The sequence below is a fragment of the Molossus molossus genome, unplaced genomic scaffold, assembly GCF_014108415.1.
Source record: "Molossus molossus isolate mMolMol1 unplaced genomic scaffold, mMolMol1.p scaffold_m16_p_10, whole genome shotgun sequence".
NCBI lineage: Eukaryota > Metazoa > Chordata > Mammalia > Chiroptera > Molossidae > Molossus > Molossus molossus.
This window is the reverse complement of record NW_023425345.1, coordinates 1,026,095-1,044,477: the sequence shown is the minus strand read 5'-3', so window position 1 is coordinate 1,044,477 and position 18,383 is coordinate 1,026,095. Positions and strand designations below refer to the sequence as shown.

The window sequence follows — 18,383 nt, the reverse complement described above, 5'->3', positions numbered from 1 at the left end:
GAGGAGAAACCCGTGGGGAATCACACAGACACCCAGGGAAGAGGGCCGTTTCCAAGGTCTGTGCCTACCCTCACGGTTGAGGGACAGTGACGGTCCTCGGTGGAGAAAGTGAGGAGGACAAACGATCTGACGATGCGCTGAGGGCAGGAAGTCTGGCAGCTCCCCTAGATGTCTCTGCCCTCTCTCCAGCTTCGATCAAATAAAAAAACAAACAAACAAAAAAAAACACAAGCCCTGGCCGGTTTGGCTCAGCGGTTAGAGCGTCGGCCTGCAGTCCACAGAGACCGGGGTTCGGTTCCCGCTAAGGGTACGTACCTCGGCTGCAGTTTGTCCCTGGCCCTGGTTGGGTCGTGCGGGTGGCGGCCACTCGATGTGTCCCTTTCACGTCGATGTTTCTCTCTCTCTCTCTCTCTCTCTCTCTCTCCCTCCCTCCCACTCTATCTGAATAAAAAATGGAAAAATGTCCTTGGGTGAGGATAAAACAAACAAACAAACAAACAAAATGAAAACTGCATTCCCATCCCCTGGCACCCAACAGAGCAGAGGAAAACAGCACGGGCAGCGAGTGGCTCATTACGGGATTTCTGGGTCACACAGTTCGCTTTTCCTGTATTAAAACGGCAGCACGCACGAGCCTACCGCTGCGGTTGTGTGCCAACAACATGGTTTGGAACTCGAGTGGGGCGAGGCTTTTTTTGTGTGTTTTTTGTTTCCTTCATTTTCTTCAAAATTGATTCTGACTACCCCCGTAAAATGTATATTTATTCTGTGGTGCCTAGGTGCTAAAAGATTCTATTGCAATGACTCAGAGCTCCGTCTCTTTTTATTTTAATACTATTTCGGCGCATTTCCCTAAAAATCAGGATTGACTGGAAAGGTTCTCAAGATAAGAATTAAAAAAGAAAAATTGAAGTATAGTTGGTATACAATATTATATTCGTTTCAGGTGAACAGTCCAGTGATTCAACACTTAAATACTTTACGATGTGAAAATGAGGATTTTTAAAGCACCCCCCACCCCACCCCGCAGACCATTGCTGCACATGTCTTCTCATTGGCCCTTGAAATGGGCATTTTTCTCGACACCCCTCGCAGATGGTGGAGCCCAGACGCTCTAACAAAGGCCCCTCCGCAGGCTGGGCGCTGGGGCGTCTTCTTTGTCTGGGGGCTTCGGGAAAACCAGGCGCTCTTTAGATCAGGCACCCATTCGGGGAGAGATGTATGGTTTAGGAAGTTGAGTCCTTATTGGTGAATAAATCTTAATCCGGTCTGTTGGCTAATTATGCTCCGGAGAAGGCAGTTTGGCTAGGCCGCCCAGCAGGAAGGATTAAGCCTCCCCCCACCTCGTCTCCGGTGGCACAGGGTTAAGCTCTGGGTTTGTAATGACTGAGTAATGAGACCCGCTCTCTGCGGACCCCTGGCATCCATCGATCAGGCTCCCCTTCTGCTGAGACAATGCCAGAAGTGGGCCCAGCAGTTAATTATGGGAAAGGTCAAAGGTCACGCAAAACCAACACAAATCTATATACTTTTTCATTCCTAACTGCACACAGTGACCGTGGCTCAGCCAGGGGGTGGGAAGGTCCTCCCCGCATCCAACCAGTGATCCAAGATAACCAGGAGGTTGGAGCTGCTTGCTGACCTCTCCCAGCGGTCCTTGCGGCTTCAGGCCGCTAGGCTTTTGCTCATGCTGTTCCCTCTGCCTGGAGCTCCTTCCCCTTCACAGACACCCACGTACTTTTGTAGACCGAGCCCCAGCCCCGTGTCACCTCCTCCCTGAAGCTTTTGCTGATCCCCTGGCAGACATGACTCCGCACCCTGAACAGACACTGTCATTACTCTCCCTTGCATTGTGTGTGTCCTGGAGGCTGTGAGTTCCATGGGCAGGAACCCGTCCTGTTCCGTCTGAGCCTCAGGAGCAGCGGAGTGGGCTCCACCACGGTCTGCTCAACATGGAGGGGTGAGCGGCCATCCTGCCGGCGACCTCTGCTGACTGACCGCCACAGTGCGCAGGCAGCACGCCGGCCTTCACCTATGACCACCCAGCGAAGAGGGCCCCTGTCTATTTCACAGCAGGGGAAATCAAGGCTCAGAGATGTTATCTGCCCTGCCCAAGATCACACAGCAAATGCAAGGGCAGCCAGGCAGTGAGCCGGGCCACCTGACTGCAATGTTGACGCCATTTCAGTCACCAGGGGCTACTGTCCTAGGATTCTGTTTAGGTGAAGTCTCCAGAAAAGGCAATCTATTGAGACAATAGCTTAGCGGTTGAGAAAGTAGCTTAGCAGTTTCCGGGGGCTGGGGGGCTGGGGGGCTGGGGGCTGGAGAGCAATGGCTGAGGGATGCAGGGTTTCTTTTGGGGGTAATGAAAAGGTTCTAAAATTGATGAACGCACAACTCTTAAGTTACTGAAAGCATTGAAAGTATACTTTAAATGGGTGAATTGTACGGTATGTGAGTGATCTCAATAAGGCTGTTTAAATTTTTAAAAAGGGAATGCTGTCGGCTTTCTTATCCACTGCGCTGGCTAGGTCTCGGGGGTTCTGCCTAGATGCAGGGAAACCGCAAGGATGCTCACTGTGAACCGACCTCCAATGCCACCTGCGCATTGTGGGTGCACGGTGGGCTTTGTGGCTCCCAAGCACCGGGTGGGACTTGCCTACAAACCCAAAGGACCAGACAATGACTCCCTTTCTCCCTCAAAAACATCCCGACCCCTTCTCTGGGGGCGGTTCCCAGGCTCCAGCGCTAGGCCTGCTGGATCCTGAAGCAACCTGGTGGAGGGGAGCTGACCCGTTGGAGTGTTTGAGATGGAAGTGAGGAGAGGCCCCAGGGACCTGCCAGCCCAGAATCGAGGCCCCCATGGCCCCCTTCAATTACAGGCACGGTCATTTTCCCGCCCCCTGAGCGAAAGGCAGGGGAGAAGCCCGAGGCCCCCACACTGCAGGCTCTGAGGGGCTGCTCCACGGGCCCAGCCGCTGTGAACTGAACAGAACAGTCAGAAACAAGTAGTTGCCACCACTGGAAAAGGTAAGCTGGGACCCCAGGACTCCTTCGGTGTCGCCCCTGGGTTTTAGAAAGGGGCAACCAAACCCGAACTGGGAACTGAGGGGCTACTTTTCCCAGGCTGACAGCGACTTGACCCCACGACCCCAGCTCAGGCTTCTCGCCCTGACCTCTCCGGCCCAGGGCAGTCTGACTTCACGCTCGCTCCCAGTCCCCAGGTGTGTCTCGCCAACAGTAATAACAGCAGCAGCAGAAAGTCCCCACTGGGCATCGTCTAACGGCAGGTGGCTCACCCTCACTATGGCTCAGGCAGCAGGGCCTCATTTCCTTCATCTTAGAGAGAGAAACTGAGGCTCAGAGAGCTTAGGTGACTTGCCCAAGGTCACCCAGCTCGTAAACGGCAGAGCCAGTACTGGGACCCAGGCAGGCTGGTTCCGATCCCGCCCTCCTAACCAGGACACGATCCTCGGAGAATTCCCCACATCTCGGTAACCCCGGAGCCGGGGCCCACAGTTCTCGCCGAGGACCATGCCGCCTCCCTGCCTTCTTCCCTCCTGTGCCAGCACCTCCCCCCGCTGGCCCCTTGCCCTCTGCCCAAACCCTGCCACAGGCACTGCCAGCCCGGAGTGGGAGAACGGCCCCAACACAGACAATACACCTCATCTGGGGACAGCTTTGCCCACCAGTGCACAGGCTGGTCCAGCTGCCGCCCGCAGAGACCGAGCCAGCACTGGGTGCCACCATGGCAAGGAGCAGCCTGAAGAAGGAGCTGCCTACCATGGGGGGGGCCTGGGATCTCCTGGCGCCAGCCCTGAACTTTGCAGTCAGCACACTGAGGCCCAAGTGGTCCCCAGACATGCCCAAAGTCATACAGGGCTGGCCCCGGGTCTCCACAAGACTATACCAGCTTGTCCTGTCTGGTGTGGATCAGTGGTTAGAGCATCAGTGTGTGCACCAAAGGGTCACGGGTTCAATTCCCAGTCAAGGGCACGTACCTGGGCTGCAGGTTCAATTCCCACATGTACCTGGTTTGCAGGTTTGATCCCCAGCCCTGGTTGGGGTGCGTGCAGGAGGCAACCAATTGATGTGTCTCTCTCACATTGATGTCTCTCTCTTTCTCTCTCCCCCTCTCCCTCCTTTCCTTCCAAGCTCTTCGAAAAATCGATGAAAAAATACCCTCCTGTGAGGATTAACAACAACAAAAAACGACACCAGCTCTCTTTCCCTAGACATGAGGGCCACGGGCCCAGACAGAAGGCATGGCGGCCCCGGAGGGCAGGGCGTGCTCCAGCCCAGCAGCCATTATTAACCAGGCCAAAGTCTCAGCTGGTTGGCTGGCGTGTTTAACTGTCTCCTCTCCCGGGCTGCAGCCCTGGCCCATCTGGAGGACCCCCTCCGAGCACCCTCCGAGACCCCCTGACCTTGCCCGCACACACAAACCCTCTGGGCCGCTTTGTCTCAAGGCCTTTGGGAAGGCCGTCATCCATTTCAGTAGCATTCAAAGGCCAACAGCCCGCAGTTTATTTTCTTAGAAATAATGGTTTTTTTCTGGTTAGCATTCCTCAGATGGAAAAACAAATACAGCCACTGTAATAAGAAGCGGCCAAGAGGAGGCAAGAGGGCCCGGAGGAAGGGGCAACAGGGGCCTGCTGCCCGGGGAGCCTGAAGATATGGGGGTGGGGTGGGGGTGGGGGCAGAGACCCTCCAACCAGAGCAGCAGTGGGGATGCAGAGAAAAAAGCAAGCTTCACACACAAGCACTGTCTTCAACACATCCTCACATCCAGCAAGGCGGCTCGCCCTCCTCTGGCCTCTGCTCCAAGGTTTCCGTGGGGCAGGTGCCTCTGCTGTCATGGGAGGGTGGGGACCAGGCCTCAGGGAGCCCGAGTGGCATGCTGATACACGGAGTCCGGAGTCCGCAAAGACCGAAACAGGCCTCTGCAACATTGCAGATACCTCCAGGGGCCGTCAGAGCTGGAAGGAACGTCAGATGGCCACCGCCGCTCTGCTATATTAACTTAGCCTGATGACACCCTCTCCAGGGAGTCCTAATGTCCTCCCTCCTCCAGCACAGGTAGTCTCTCCTCTTCACCCCCCAGAGTCCGCTCCGCACTTCTACTGCTGCACTTTCCACACCCTCACGTGATCACATCTTTCCCACCGACTAGAAGGGTCAGGGAAGCACGTCTTGGTTCCAGCACCAAGCTTGGCACAGAGTAGGGGCCCGGGGAATAGTCTCAGCACTAAACTGAGTCCAGTCCAGCAGACACATTTCACAGATGGGCACGTCGAGGCTCGGGAGGGTGAGCTTGCCTCCAGTGCTTAACTGCCCATCGCATAAGCTTTTCATTTTTTTCCTCCTAAAAACAGATGTAGGCTCCAAGAAGCCTGAACTCGGCAGTAGGGCTGGGACCGCTGCAACCAACACGACCTAATTGCTAGCTGACAGCAACTTGGAATTTTAAGTCACATCCAATTTCTTCCTGCCCGCTGGTCCGCAGGGCTGGAGCCCTTTCATCTCCACCCAGGAGGTGCATGTTAGCATCCGTAATTGCACGTTTTAAGACTTGAAGAAGAATCCCCCTCTCCCCAGCCTACCTCCTGCTGCCTTTCCTGGCCTCCCTAAAAGCAGAATTTTATCTGGAGTTTCAATAAAGTGTGCAATAATGATTATGAAAATGATTTAATAAGGTCTTAGACATTATTCCCTAAGAAGGCCAATTGATTTTAACATTTTTTTTCTGATGGTAGACTAACTGGATCACTGGGTGTGTTATTAGGAGTTTTGTTAAAACACTTAATAAGCTTGCCCTGTAATCTACCCAACTTCACTGACTGACAAGTAGGCCCCGGGGATATAAAATTCAGGAAGTGACTATTTACATTCATTACACACATGCTAATTTTGTGATCTCCGATGCCCATGAGGTTGTCATTTTTTTTCCTTTTCACAAAAAAAAAGGGGGGGGGGAGGTAATAATATATCTGATATACTGTGGCCAAAACAAAAATTTATTTCCCCCAAGAGTTTTAATTATAGTATTTCGGAAAAGGCCCGAGTTGGAACTTGCAAGAGGGATAAAGCACTTGAGAAACGGTCTAGGAAATTAAGTGCATATAAGGGGTGGTACGCGGAAGGGGCGCTGTGTACCGCCGGCTCAGGCCGAACCCTGGTTGTCCAGAGAGTCCCAGTTATTTAAACCATTTGAGGGCATTTGCTCCTCGTTTGGGGCCTGGTCCTGATTATAAACGAGAGCTTTTAATTAAGATTAGTAAGACCCAATTCAAGCTATAATTTGGTCCTTTTCCTTAGCCAATGTCTATGAAAACAAAGCAATTAAGGTTAAATGAGTTGAGCATTTTAAGGGGATGAAATGCCCCCTCCTCACCCCCAGCCAATCCCCCCTCACCTCCAGCCAGTCCCCCTCCACCTCCAGCCTGCCCCTCCTCACCCCCTGCCTGCCCCCTCAGTAGAGGGACTACAGACAGGCCCGACTAATTCAGACCAGAACAGGGCTGACCCTGGCAGCTCTTTGAAGGCCCATGCTTAAGGGGTCTGGTGAGTTGGGGATGCATAGGCTTCGCTAAATGAAGGGGACAGGGGAAACAGAATATGCAAAGGCCCTGGGGTAGGAAGGAGCTGGCAAGTTTGAAGCACGAAAACGTTGACAGTGATGTTGGGGTGCAGTTAGGGAGAGAAGGCCAGAAAGTGACAGCTGCTGAAAGTGTTTGCTGAGTTCTGGGCAAGCCCGAGGGATGTCACCTCCCAGTTCCGTGCTGGGTGACGCGCTTGGGGACCACCACATTCACAGGGCCTGGCTCAGATGAGCAGTGGCAACAAGGGGCGGGGCGGGGGGCGGACATGGGAAAGGTTTCCTTCCGCAGTCCCCTCTAAGACTCCATAGCTAAGAAACTCCTCCCACTTTATCCAGCCAGGCTGATGGGGGCCTGGTCCTCGGTGGGGATCCCACGGCTGACCAGGGTCGGAATCCAGGTTCTGCTGCGTCTCAGCTGGGTGACCTGGCTAGAGACTGACCTCCCTGGGCCTAATTTCCCCAACCTAACTCTGCCCCTGGGCTGCACCAGATGTCCCTAGACTAGTCCCTTCCTCTCTCGAGCCTCAGTTTCCTCATCTGTGAAAACTGCAGAGTTTCGGAATCCCTGGGAGGCCTTTCTTGGTAGCCCTAGGATTAATAATGGTCAATCACTGTCCACTGGCACTAGCTCTGGGCCCAGACCTAAGTCACATAGGTCATCACAACCCAGTGGGACAGAAGCTCTGAAGGAGGGATGTGACAAACAGCTCACCCGTCTGGGGCAGCAGAGAAGGCTTCCTGGAGGAGGTGACCGCTGGGACCCAGCCATCCACACTTTCACTCAACAGATGCCTTCCAAGCCCTGTGCTGGCCTGGTGCTGGGTTCTAGGGATCGGAGGTGAACAGGTCACAGACCCTGTCCTTAAGGCGCCCACCTTCCAGGAGGACACACAGGGAAACATAAATGTAGGGTGACACGGGCCACAATGGAGGTGTGTAAGGGTCTGGTGGGGTCATCTGTAAAACACAGGGGCTGTCCTGGATGGCCTTCAACGTTCCTTCCAACTCTGCACACCCGTGAGTTTACCTCGAGTTACCTCAAATGCTGTCAGGATGCGAAGCATCAAGAGGACCCTGACTTGTCCTCAGCCTCGCTCACACCCTTTCCCAACAGTCAGAGGCCCCTCAGCCTCCTGTCAAGCTGACTACACTGGGCCCCTGGCTCCTCCCCGGACCTGAGCCCTGCACATACAGAGGCCCAGCCATCAGCGCACATGCACCAGCCAGCCGGGTGGCAAGACAATCTTGCAGGTGTGCTCAGAAACTGTCCTCGGAATGGGGGAAGGGCTGTCTTGGGTGCTGGGTGTGCTACACAACCAGCAGGAGTATCAGGGGACACAGGTAAGGATGTAAGAGGCGCAGTCAGCCCCATACAGGACTTCCCCCAAGCTGGGTCCATTTCCCATGAAGGACTAGGGAGACTGTGGAGCCATGTGCTCTGGGCATCTTTGCTGAGAATCAATCCTCTGTGCTTATCACAATAAATAGCAACACCCATAAGACCTTAGGACAAGGTACTCATATTCCCCCAAACTCCAACCTCAGCCTCTGCACAACCCTGCACTAGCTCAGGACCTGCAGAAAAACAGCCCAGGGAGGAAAAATTGGTTTTACTTAAAGTGCAAGTGGCTGTCTGGAAGATACAGTGATGGATCGGTGATGTCTGCTGGAGGAGACGGGGCAGCTGCCCCTGGAGAGGTTTAGTGGAACACAGGGAAGCCTTCTGTGACTTGTCATTTTTAGTGCATGTTCTTGGTATATGGTCACCTGTGAATGGCACACGTGTGTATGTCTCTATGGGGATGTGAATATATGCATTGGTTTATCTGAATCATCAGTGAACCAGAACACCACATTTCCCAGCTATTTTAGATCCTGGGAATTGTTGGAAAAAGACAAAGCCACACCCATTTTCTTCCTTTCTTTCTTTTTTTTTTTTAAATCCTCACCTGAGGACATTTTTTTCATTTTTTTGTTCAGATAGAGCGGGAAGGAGAGAGAGAGAAAAACATCGACGTGAAAGGGACACATCGAGTGGCTGCCACCCACACAACCCAACCAGGGCCGGGGACAAACTGCAACCGAGGTACATGCCCTTAGGAGGAACCGAACCCAGGTCTCTCTGGACCGCAGATCGACGCTCTAACCGCTGAGCCAAACTGGCCAGGGTGCCACACCCATTTTCAAGTGCTGAACAACATGATGATCATCAGCATGATCATGGTATCATCAACATCATCAGCACCACCACCATCATTACCATCAGCAGCATCCTCATTCTCATCGTCAACATCACTATCATCACCATCATCTTCCTCCTCTTCCCTCTTCCTCTTCCTCCTCATCATCCTCCTCAACCTCACCATCACCATCATCTTCATTTTCCTCCTCCACATCATCATCCTCAACCTCATCATCACCATCATCTTCATCCTCCTCCTTGTCCTCCTCATCAACATCAACATCCTCATCGTCATCATCAACACTGTCCTCCTCTTCATTTTTTTCATCATCCTCATCATCATCAACATCCTCATTGTCACCATCACTATCATCAACATTTTCATCATCCTCATCATCACCATCATCTTCCTCCTCCTCCTCCTCAACCTCATCATCACCATCATCTTCATCCTCCTCCTCAACATCAACATCCTCATTGTCATCATCAACAACGTCCTCCTCCTCATCATCATCTTCATCATCCTCATCAACATCCTCATCCTCATTGTTAACATCACTGTCATTATCAATGTCATCATTATTAACATCATCATCCATACCGTCAGCACCATCATCATCATCACCTCGGTAACAGCAGCTAATGCTGATATAGTGTGTCCTATGTGCCAGGCTATGTACAACTACTTTATATACTTTAACTCATTCAATTCTCACACTATCTCCATGAAGTAGGTGCCGTTATTTTCTCTATTTTACAAACAAGTAGCCTGTCCAAGCTACCCAGGCAGGATTTGAACCCTAGCAGTCTGGCTCCCTGGTCCCTGCTCTGACCACAATGCTCGACGGAATATGGACCGTTCACTCCATCTTCTCAGAACAGAGAGCCGTGACAACGATAATCACCTGCGGAAAAGCAATGGGGAGAAACGGGCCCACCAACGCGGCTCTAGTCCCAACTCAGGAGGACCCCTCCCTGCCTTCCTAGGCCTCCACTTCCCCATCTGCAAACCAAGAAGTGAACATGTGAATGATCTGCAAGCTCCCTCAGGCCCCCTCCAGCCTTCAAACCCTCAGAAGCCTCTACGTGGCCCTCCTTGGAAGCCAGTGGGAGAGCTGACGGCCCTGGGTGCACACTCCAGCAGGCTCCATTGACTCTGCCTGACGACTGATGGCCCCGCGGTGAGAAAACCCTGGTGCAAGTGGGACATGCCCACTCAGGCCCCAGAACCCAGGCTAGCACTCACCCACAGAGGGTTTCGGCAGCAGGTGGCCAGAGAGCATCCTCCTTCCGATTCCTGATGGTTACTCTCCATACTGTTAATACGGCAACTCACAGGTACTGTTTTACCACCCACACTACCCTCACCTGTTCAGGACGAGTTTCCACTGATATAGTTTCAGCTCCTACAGCCCATACCTGACATATGCTCCGTGAGTGAGGGGCAAGACTGCACCGTAACTAGCACCTCTGAGGTCGGCAGCGCTAAGAGCTTTTCAAAGGTCTTCACCATTCATGTCATTTGGGCCTGGAGCCACGGTGAGAGGTAGTGAGAACAGATGAGGAGGACGATGACGATGAGGTAAAGGTACCACCATCTGTATAGTGAACACTGTGTACCGAGTGCCTACTCTGAGCCAGGCAGTGTGGCCGGCAGGCCCCGGGACACTGCTGCAGTCCATTCGGTCTCAGCATGACCTGCGGTGAGGGGCACTTTGGACCCATCTAACCAAAGGAGAAACTGAGGTTCAAATGATTGAACTTTCACATCAGAAGTGGGTGGCAACCCCGGGCCAGGCCAGGCTACTCTGTCTCATTAGACAGGGTCGAAATGACACCATGGCAGGAATGAGCCCTCACAGACCCAGCACCCACACTTCCTTAGGCCCTCACATCTCCCCGGGCATCTTACAGACAGCTCTTACACTGTGAACTCCAGTCTGGGCAGAAGAGAGCCAACTCAGAATAGGTGTTTTCTGCACACCCAGGTTATGCCAGGGCTGCCCCCAGGGCTGGGAAACAGAGACACACGTGAACGTCTCTGCAATCGAGCAGCTCACCACAAGCCTGACTTTGACTTTAGTGTGGCGGCCCCAACACTGAGCTCATGGCAGACCCTCAGAAAATGAGCTCACAGTTCAGTGGGGGAACAAGACAGGGAACTGTAATCAGAGTCAGAAGTGCTATGATGGAGGGTACCCAGGGGCTTCTGGAAGCAGAGTAGGTACTTATAGCAGTTGTGTGTGTGTTTTGTGCATGTGTGTATGTGTGAGTGTGTGATTGTGTAAGTGTATGTGAGTGTGCATGTGAGTGAGTGTGTGAGTTTGAGTATGTGTGATTGTGTAAGCATAAGTGAGTGTGAGTGTGAGTGTATAAGTGTATGTGAGTGCATGTGTGTGTAAGTGTATGTGAGTGTACATGTGAGTGAGTGTGTGTTTGAGTATGTGCAATTGTGTAAGCATAAGTGAGCGTGAGTGTGTGAGTGTGGGTGTAAACATATGTGAGTGTGCATGTGTGTGAGTGTGTGGTTGTGTAAGTGTATGTGAGTGTGCATGTGAGTGTGTGTTTTTGAGTATGTGTGATTGTGCAAGCATAAGTGAGTGAGTGTATGTGTGTGTAAGCATATGTGAGTGTGCATATGTGTGAATGTGTGAGTTTGTTAGTGTGGTTGTGTAAGTGTATGTGAGTGTGAGTGTGAGTGTGCATGTGTGTGAGTGTGCATGTGTGTGTGCGTGGTTGTGTGAGTGTGTGAGTGTGCATGTGTGTGAGTGTGAGTGTGCATGTGTGTGAGTGTGTGGTTGTGTGAGTGTGTGAGTGTGCATGTGTGTGAGTGTGTGGTTGTGTGAGTGTGTGAGTGTGCATGTGTGTGAGTGTGCGAGTGTGCATGTGTGTGAGTGTGTGGTTGTGTGAGTGTGTGGTTGTGTAAGTGTATGTGAGTGTGTGTGAGTGTGCGAGTGTGCATGTGTGTGAGTGTGTGGTTGTGTGAGTGTGTGAGTGTGCATGTGTGTGAGTGTGCATGTGTGTGAGTGTGTGGTTGTGTGAGTGTGTGTGTGTGCGTATGTGTGAGTGTATGTGAGTGTGCGTGTGTGTGTGTGTGTGTGTGGAGGCATCAGTGAAGGCTTCTTGGAGGAGGCACATCTAAAGCATGATTAGAAATCAGCCAGAACACAGGGTGGAAAAGGAGCTCCAGGCGAGGGAAAACCTGACTGGGGCTCAGAAACATGGAGCTGCCCGGCGTGTGTATGTGCGGCCAGGACACAAGTATTATTCCATGTTTCAAGAAGTGCGGGCAGAGGCCCCTGGCAGTTCCTGAGCACGGTCACAGCCCCCTCCTCTCTCTTCTTCACCAGAGGACGTCGGCCCACCGAGCCAGCAGGTGTGACTCCCAACCGGGCTCTAGCAGAGTGGGCAGCTGAAGCTGGACTCTGGAGGATGTCAGGGAAACAGGTAGGTGACAACGTGTGGGCCTCCTGGGCAGGGGCTGGTAGGAGGGGACAAGCTGGATCAGTGGCTGAAACTGGCAGAGATGAGGGTCCCCCTCGACACTCCCTTGCCAGAGTGCTGGGCCTGAAGTGGGGAGCAGGGGGTCAGAAAACGGCCACACAGGGCCACACGTGCCACGTGGAACCTCTGAGCTAACTAACCTCCAGGCCTTGCCGGCAGCCGGGCCAGCACGTGCCACCAGGCTCCTTGCTGACATCCTGCTCTATCTGCCTCGAGCCTGGCCTCCTGCCAGAGGTCTGTGGGCAGGCGCCAGCTCCCCCCTCTGGCTCCTGGGCCCCAAGCAAGGCCAGGATGTGGCCAAACCAGGCATGATCCAGGCCGATGTCATCTGCTCAGCACTCAGCCTTAAGTAGATGCCCAACAAATAAAGTGGATAAACAATGTCAGTGTCCCGAGGAGGCCTCGCTGCTTCGCCTGCAGAATCCCAGCCCCCGTGGACCGAATACAGAAGGAACAGGCACCCATCTTGTTCTGAGGTGTTGCTTTCCTAACACAAATCTCACACTTGGGAAAAAGTAGGGGGCAGGGTTCAGTGAGGAGGAAATGCCATGTTAGAGAACCGTGGGATGAGAATCGAGAGACCCAGGTCTGAGTACGGGCCACGCCACTGAGAAATTGGGACTTGTAGAAGATGTTTCTCCCCTCTGAGCCTGTTTTCCTCATCCATGCAGCGGGGACACACCGGGAAGATCTGGATCAGGGCTTCTCATCTAGGGGTGCTCATCAGTCATGTGCTGTTTCCAGCCCCCGCTGCTGGCCCTGCCCCAGATCTGCAGAGCTGGAAAGACCACGCAGACCCTCCTAGACAAAGGCTCCCAAAAGTTCCATCCAATTTGGAGAGACCGGGCCCTAAAGACAGCTGAGGCCGCGCTTTTCTCTGACATTCAGCCTGCCAGGGGGCAGTTTCCAGTGCCAGACGGTCAAACCAGCATCCCAGGGGCAGGGGAGGAAGGCTGGGCGAACAGAGCACAAATCTACCCGTCTCTGCCCGAGCTCTCGTCTCTGAGTCAGTCCCACACACAGTGCGGCCAGCTACCAGCAGGTCCTTTAAAAGCTACAAGCCACATAGGGTGACTTCAGATTTACAGTCAGGGACCTTGAGGGTGTCACCCCAGGCCTTCACCCCACACACATCCAGTCAGGGACAGATGGACAAATACATCATTTAATGCTTCATCTCAATTTCTTGAACCAAAACCAAACACAAAACCCCAGAAGTTTCAAAACCAGGGAGAGTTAGGCACCCCATGGCTCCAAACTGCACCCCCAGGGAAGCCCCCCGCCCCCGGTTCCCAGGGAGCCCAGGCCTCAAGGCTGAGAGCCCTGTGCTGAGGCACTCAGGGTGGGAGGAAGGAAGACCAGCGGGCTCCGGCCGGCCGGGAGGGCTGGGCTCACCTTCACACTGCCTGCCTTCCCCCTTGTAGCCTGGCTTGCAGAGGCATTTGTAGGACTTGGGAGTGTTCTGGCAGATGGCATCGATGTGGCAGTCGTCCGTGCCCTCTGAGCACTCATCCACGTCGACTGCCCCTGCTGGGGGGAGGGGAAACATTGGTGAGGTGTGGTTCCGGAAGCTGGGTCGGGAGCTCCTCCTGCCTCCAGCAGTCGCTGATTGATCGCTGGGGTAATTAACAGTAACAGCTGTGACATGATGATCAGGTGTGACAAGCGGCCACTGGTAGCATCTCTGAGGCCGCTACTCTGCCGGGCTACCAACATGCTGGCTCTCACTCATTTTCCTAACGACCCGTTCAAGCTGTGGTTCCCACTGTCCTGATGAGAACGGAGGCTGGGAGCACAGCGAGGAAAGCCCCTCGCTGGGTCTTGCTCTCCCCGCACGTCGCTCCCACCCCCCTCCACTCTCTTTACTTTCGGATTCAGAGCCAGGAGGATCACTGAAGGAATTTAAACCCACTCTGTTTGGGTTACAGATGGGGAAACTGAGGCCAGCACGGAGCCATGAGCGGAGGCCAAGCGAGGAGGCCCATGCTGGTGACTGAACCTGGGACCCCAGTCAGCCCCCAGGCTGTTGAGATACAGGATTATTCACGTGGCTTCCATGTCCCCAGCCTGAAGTGCCCCAGCAGCGGAAACATGTCCTCCGTTGGGCTCATCGGCTCATCCTTGGTTCCCGTCTTCCCATCCTCTCTCCTTTCCACCTCAGAAATCAGGTTGGAACCCGGTTCTCATATCCCAACTTCCAAAGTCAAGTTCAGTCTGGGTTTTGAGGGGTCCTGGCACCCCCGCCCCCCCATATATATACCTTCAGTCTAGAACAGGTATTGGGCAAAATAATGCAAAATAGATTTGTGTATCTGTGCATATATTCCTAAGACACACACACACACACAGACACACACCCCCTCAGAGAGGGAGAGGACCTTGGGGCACAGGACAGCATAGCCAGAAGAACCTCAGCTATAATGTAGTTACAGATGAGGAAACTGAGGCCCAGAGAGGTCTGTTGTAGGTCGGTGGCTCCTTGGGGACAGAGTCTGAAGCCCAGGTCCAGAGTTGGTCTATAAGTCATGGTACCTCCAGCTAGCTATGAAGGATGTACAGATGGATGTACAGAGGGACTTAGAAGGGCAGTACAAGACCTCTCTGCAGTCACATTCACCCGAGGTGAGCCTGGGGAAGTCCTGGGATGTTCTCCTCTCTCCATGCCCCTGGCCTCCCGCTGCACTGTCTGGTCCTCAAGAAGGCCCACTATGAATTACTCCCCTGGCTGACACCAGGGTTCATCAGGGTTCATGGGGAGCTCTAAGAAAACCTCCGCTGCCCCTTTAGACTCCTGCCTTGCCCTGGTCCTAAGGCTCCAGCCTGACTCCAAAGGAAGAAGCATCAAAAAGAATCCCAAAGAACGTATATGCATATGTGCACAGCCAATGGACACAGACATTAGGTCGGGGAAAGCAGGAGGGTGGTGGGAGCAGGAAGGAGGGGGTCAGTGGGGAAAATGGGGGACATCTGTAATACTTTCAACGACAAAAAAGAAGAATCCAGAATCACTTCCCTGCATGCACGCACACACGCATGCACACACACATGCATGCACGCACACACGCACGCACGCACACACGCATGCACACACACACGCATGCACGCACACACGCACGCACGCACACACGCATGCACGCACACCCACACAGCAGATGGCACCACTTTTCAGGGTGGTTGTGTCTGCCCAGGTCAGCAGCCTATTCTCTACAGCTGCCCAAAGGAAGGTAGAACAGAGGCCAGGAGGCCTGAGCCAGCCATCGGTGTCCAGGGGCCAGCAGGAACACCGGGCTGGCAGAACATCCCCTTCTGGGGAAGTGATGACAGAGGGACCCCCGTGCAGGGGTGGCACAGCCTCAAAGGCAGGAAGCCAGAGGCCAGAGAGGGCCAACCTGCATCCTTCCAGGGGGAGGACTGGGGCCACTTCTGAGACAGGACCAGCAGGGGAAATGCGCCACTGATCCTGCTCTTCCCACTTCCTAAGGGTCAGTGCACAGGAATGAGGGGCGGGAAACTGTCTGGGGCTCTGGAGCCCCTTGTGCCTCTACCTGTCTGCCCCCTCCCCCTAAATCTCCCACCTAGGTAGGTGTCCTCATGAGGATGGAAATGAATGAATGTTAGCTAAAGGGCTGTGGGGCCCTGGAGAGAGGGCAGGTGAGTTCCAGGAGAGAGGGAGAGGAGCCACAGGGCATTTGCTCACACTGGTCCTCCGGCCGTGCTCCCTGGCCTGGGCTGGGCGCTCCCTCCACAGGGCAGCCCAGCCTTCTCATTACAGGCTCTGACTCTGGTTTGTTTCACAAGGCTTCCATGGGGTGGAGATGGGGGTGGAGACAGACAGACAGAGTAGAGACAGAGAGGTGGGGAGAGGCACACACAGGAACAGGTAAGCAAGGATTTAGGACCCCAAAGCCCAGGAGAGACACCCACAGACAAGTGGGGGTGTGGGCAGCAGGATCCAACTTCCCCAAGGATGGGGAGGCAGTGAAAAGCCACTTAGCTCCAACTGTGGAATAGTTGAAATGGCCAGGCATCCTCACTCGGAGCGTGACTCCTGTGGCCAAACGCAGACCTCAGGGAGCCCAGTGTGGCAGCCAGGGGGTGTCCAGAGGAAGCCGAGAGCAGCAGGGGCAGGCAGGACCCTCCCCGGACCTCCCCACACCAGGAGGAGAAAGGGAGAAAGCTCGTGGGAGAGGAGACCCAGACCTCAGCTTTGTGAGAAAACCCCTTCCAGACAATCAGAATAGAAGGGGAGGGGGCGGGAGCGCCAGGGTCCCTGGGAAATCCTGGGGAGCTCCACCTCACCTCTGCTGCCTGCCCCAACCGAGGCTGGAAGCCTGTAACCTCCTTATTTCCTCTCCTGGACCTTCCCACCCACCACGACCTGTCTGGTATCCTCTCCCTGCGGTTTCCATCCATTTCCTTCCCTCTGTGTCTGTCGGTTTGTCCTCCCCCTCCTGTCTGTCCATCTGCCGATTGCTCTGCAACCATCTCCATCCTTCTCTCTCCCTGGGGCTCGCTCGCTCTCCAGCAGCAGCACACGGGTCCTCTCGTCTCCCTCTGGCGCGTCTGCCTCCGCCTTTCCGCTCTGCCTTCTCGACCCTTCGTCCGTTCAAGTCCCTCAGTCTCCCTCCTTTGATCTGTCTTCTTTCCTGCTGCTATTCGCCTCCTCCTCCCTCCCTCGGTCTCCTTTGCCCTCCGGTCTTCAGCCTTCGGGTACCGTCTCTACCCTCCCATGTCTTTCTCTGGGTTTCCTCCTGTGTCCTTTTGTGTGTTCCCTCTGTGTCTCCTTCTGTCCGTCTGTCCCTCCATCTACTACCCCTCCTTTCTCTCTACGTCCGTCCTGTTCGCCTTGGTCACCCCCTCCCCGCCTCCCCTCTCAGCGTCCTTCCGCCCCTGCTCCTCTCTCCCTGGGGGGAGCGCCCGTCGGCCCCGGGGTCCCGACTCTCCGCTCCCGGTCCGCGCGCCGGGGCCCCCTCGGCCCGCCGTCGCGCTTCCTTTCTTCCTCCCGCCCTCGCACTCCTTCCCTGGGCCTCAGTGCACCCCGCCCCTGCTGCGGGCCCGCCGGGCTCCGGTACCCGGGCCGCCCGGGCTGCGGGAGGGGTGCCCCGCGCGGGTCCCATAAGTTACTTTGCAAAGAGTCGGGGCAGGGCACGGAACCGCACGGGCTACGGCCCTCCCAACAGCGCGGGGTCGGGGACCCCCCGAGACCCCGCCGCCGCCTCCCCGCGCCCGTCGCCCACCGGTCGGGCTTACCTGGGAGCCCGCTGCCCCCCGCCAGCCGCTCGCGCGCGCCCAGGGCGAGCAGCACGCACAAGTGCCAGCGCACGGCTGCCGCGCCCATGCTCCCTGCGGGCCGGGCCGGGCCGGGCCGGGCGTGCGGGCGAGCGGGGCGCGGGGATTCCCCCGACCGTCAGCTCGGCTAGCGCTCCTCGCTGCTGGCTCCTCGGCCACCGCTCGGGCTCGCAGCCTCCAAGCCGGAGCGGCTGACGAGCTGACAGCCGCGCGTTTATTGGCCCGCAGCTGTCGGGGGCGGGGCGCCGCGTGAGGCCGGCCAATGGGCATCGGCCGCCGGGCCGCGGGGGGAGGGGCGGGCGCGGGGGATCGGACCACCCCCTCCCCTCCCGGCGGGCGGCAGGTGGGGGGTAGGGGCCGGGGGCGGTTAGCGGGGCCGCGGGGTGCGCGGTCTCCGCCGGGCTGTGGCTTCCACGGAAGCTGCTCCCTCTCCCTGCCCGCTTCTCTCCCCCAAGCCCCCGTCTCCGAGGGTGACCACCCCTCCGCGGGCACCCCCCCCCCCACACACACACACACTCGGGGGTGAGGAGGGGGCCTGCCGACCGGTCTTCGGAGGTGGAGAAAGGCCCGGCAGCATCCATTTGTAGTGAAAGAAACGCAAACGCTCGAAGCAGAATTGTCCATTCCCCCATTCGGTAAATGTTTATTGAACACCTACTGTGTGCCAAGCGCTGGCCAAGCAGCGGTGAAACAGCCAGACAGGAAACAGTCTTGAGGATCGGTTTTAAATTTACGTTCAAAACCAATGAACTTTCTACCACTCCCCAAAGGACAGTTAAGTCCGCGGAAAGTTAAATCTTTGTCCAG

General features: G+C 55.3%; 1 protein-coding gene across 1 annotated transcript in view; it reads right to left on the bottom strand.

The window, feature by feature from the left end:
* The window catches only part of SCUBE1 (signal peptide, CUB domain and EGF like domain containing 1), a 119,661-nt gene extending 102,036 nt beyond the window's left edge, over positions 1-17,625 (bottom strand). Inside the window, exons 1-2 of the mRNA XM_036250757.1 lie at positions 17,538-17,625; positions 13,683-13,817 (exon numbers count right to left, since the gene is read on the bottom strand). Of these exons, the coding sequence (XP_036106650.1) occupies positions 13,683-13,817; positions 17,538-17,625 (223 nt within the window). The remainder of the gene's footprint in view (positions 1-13,682; positions 13,818-17,537) is intronic.
* Positions 17,626-18,383: the final 758 nt, after the last annotated feature.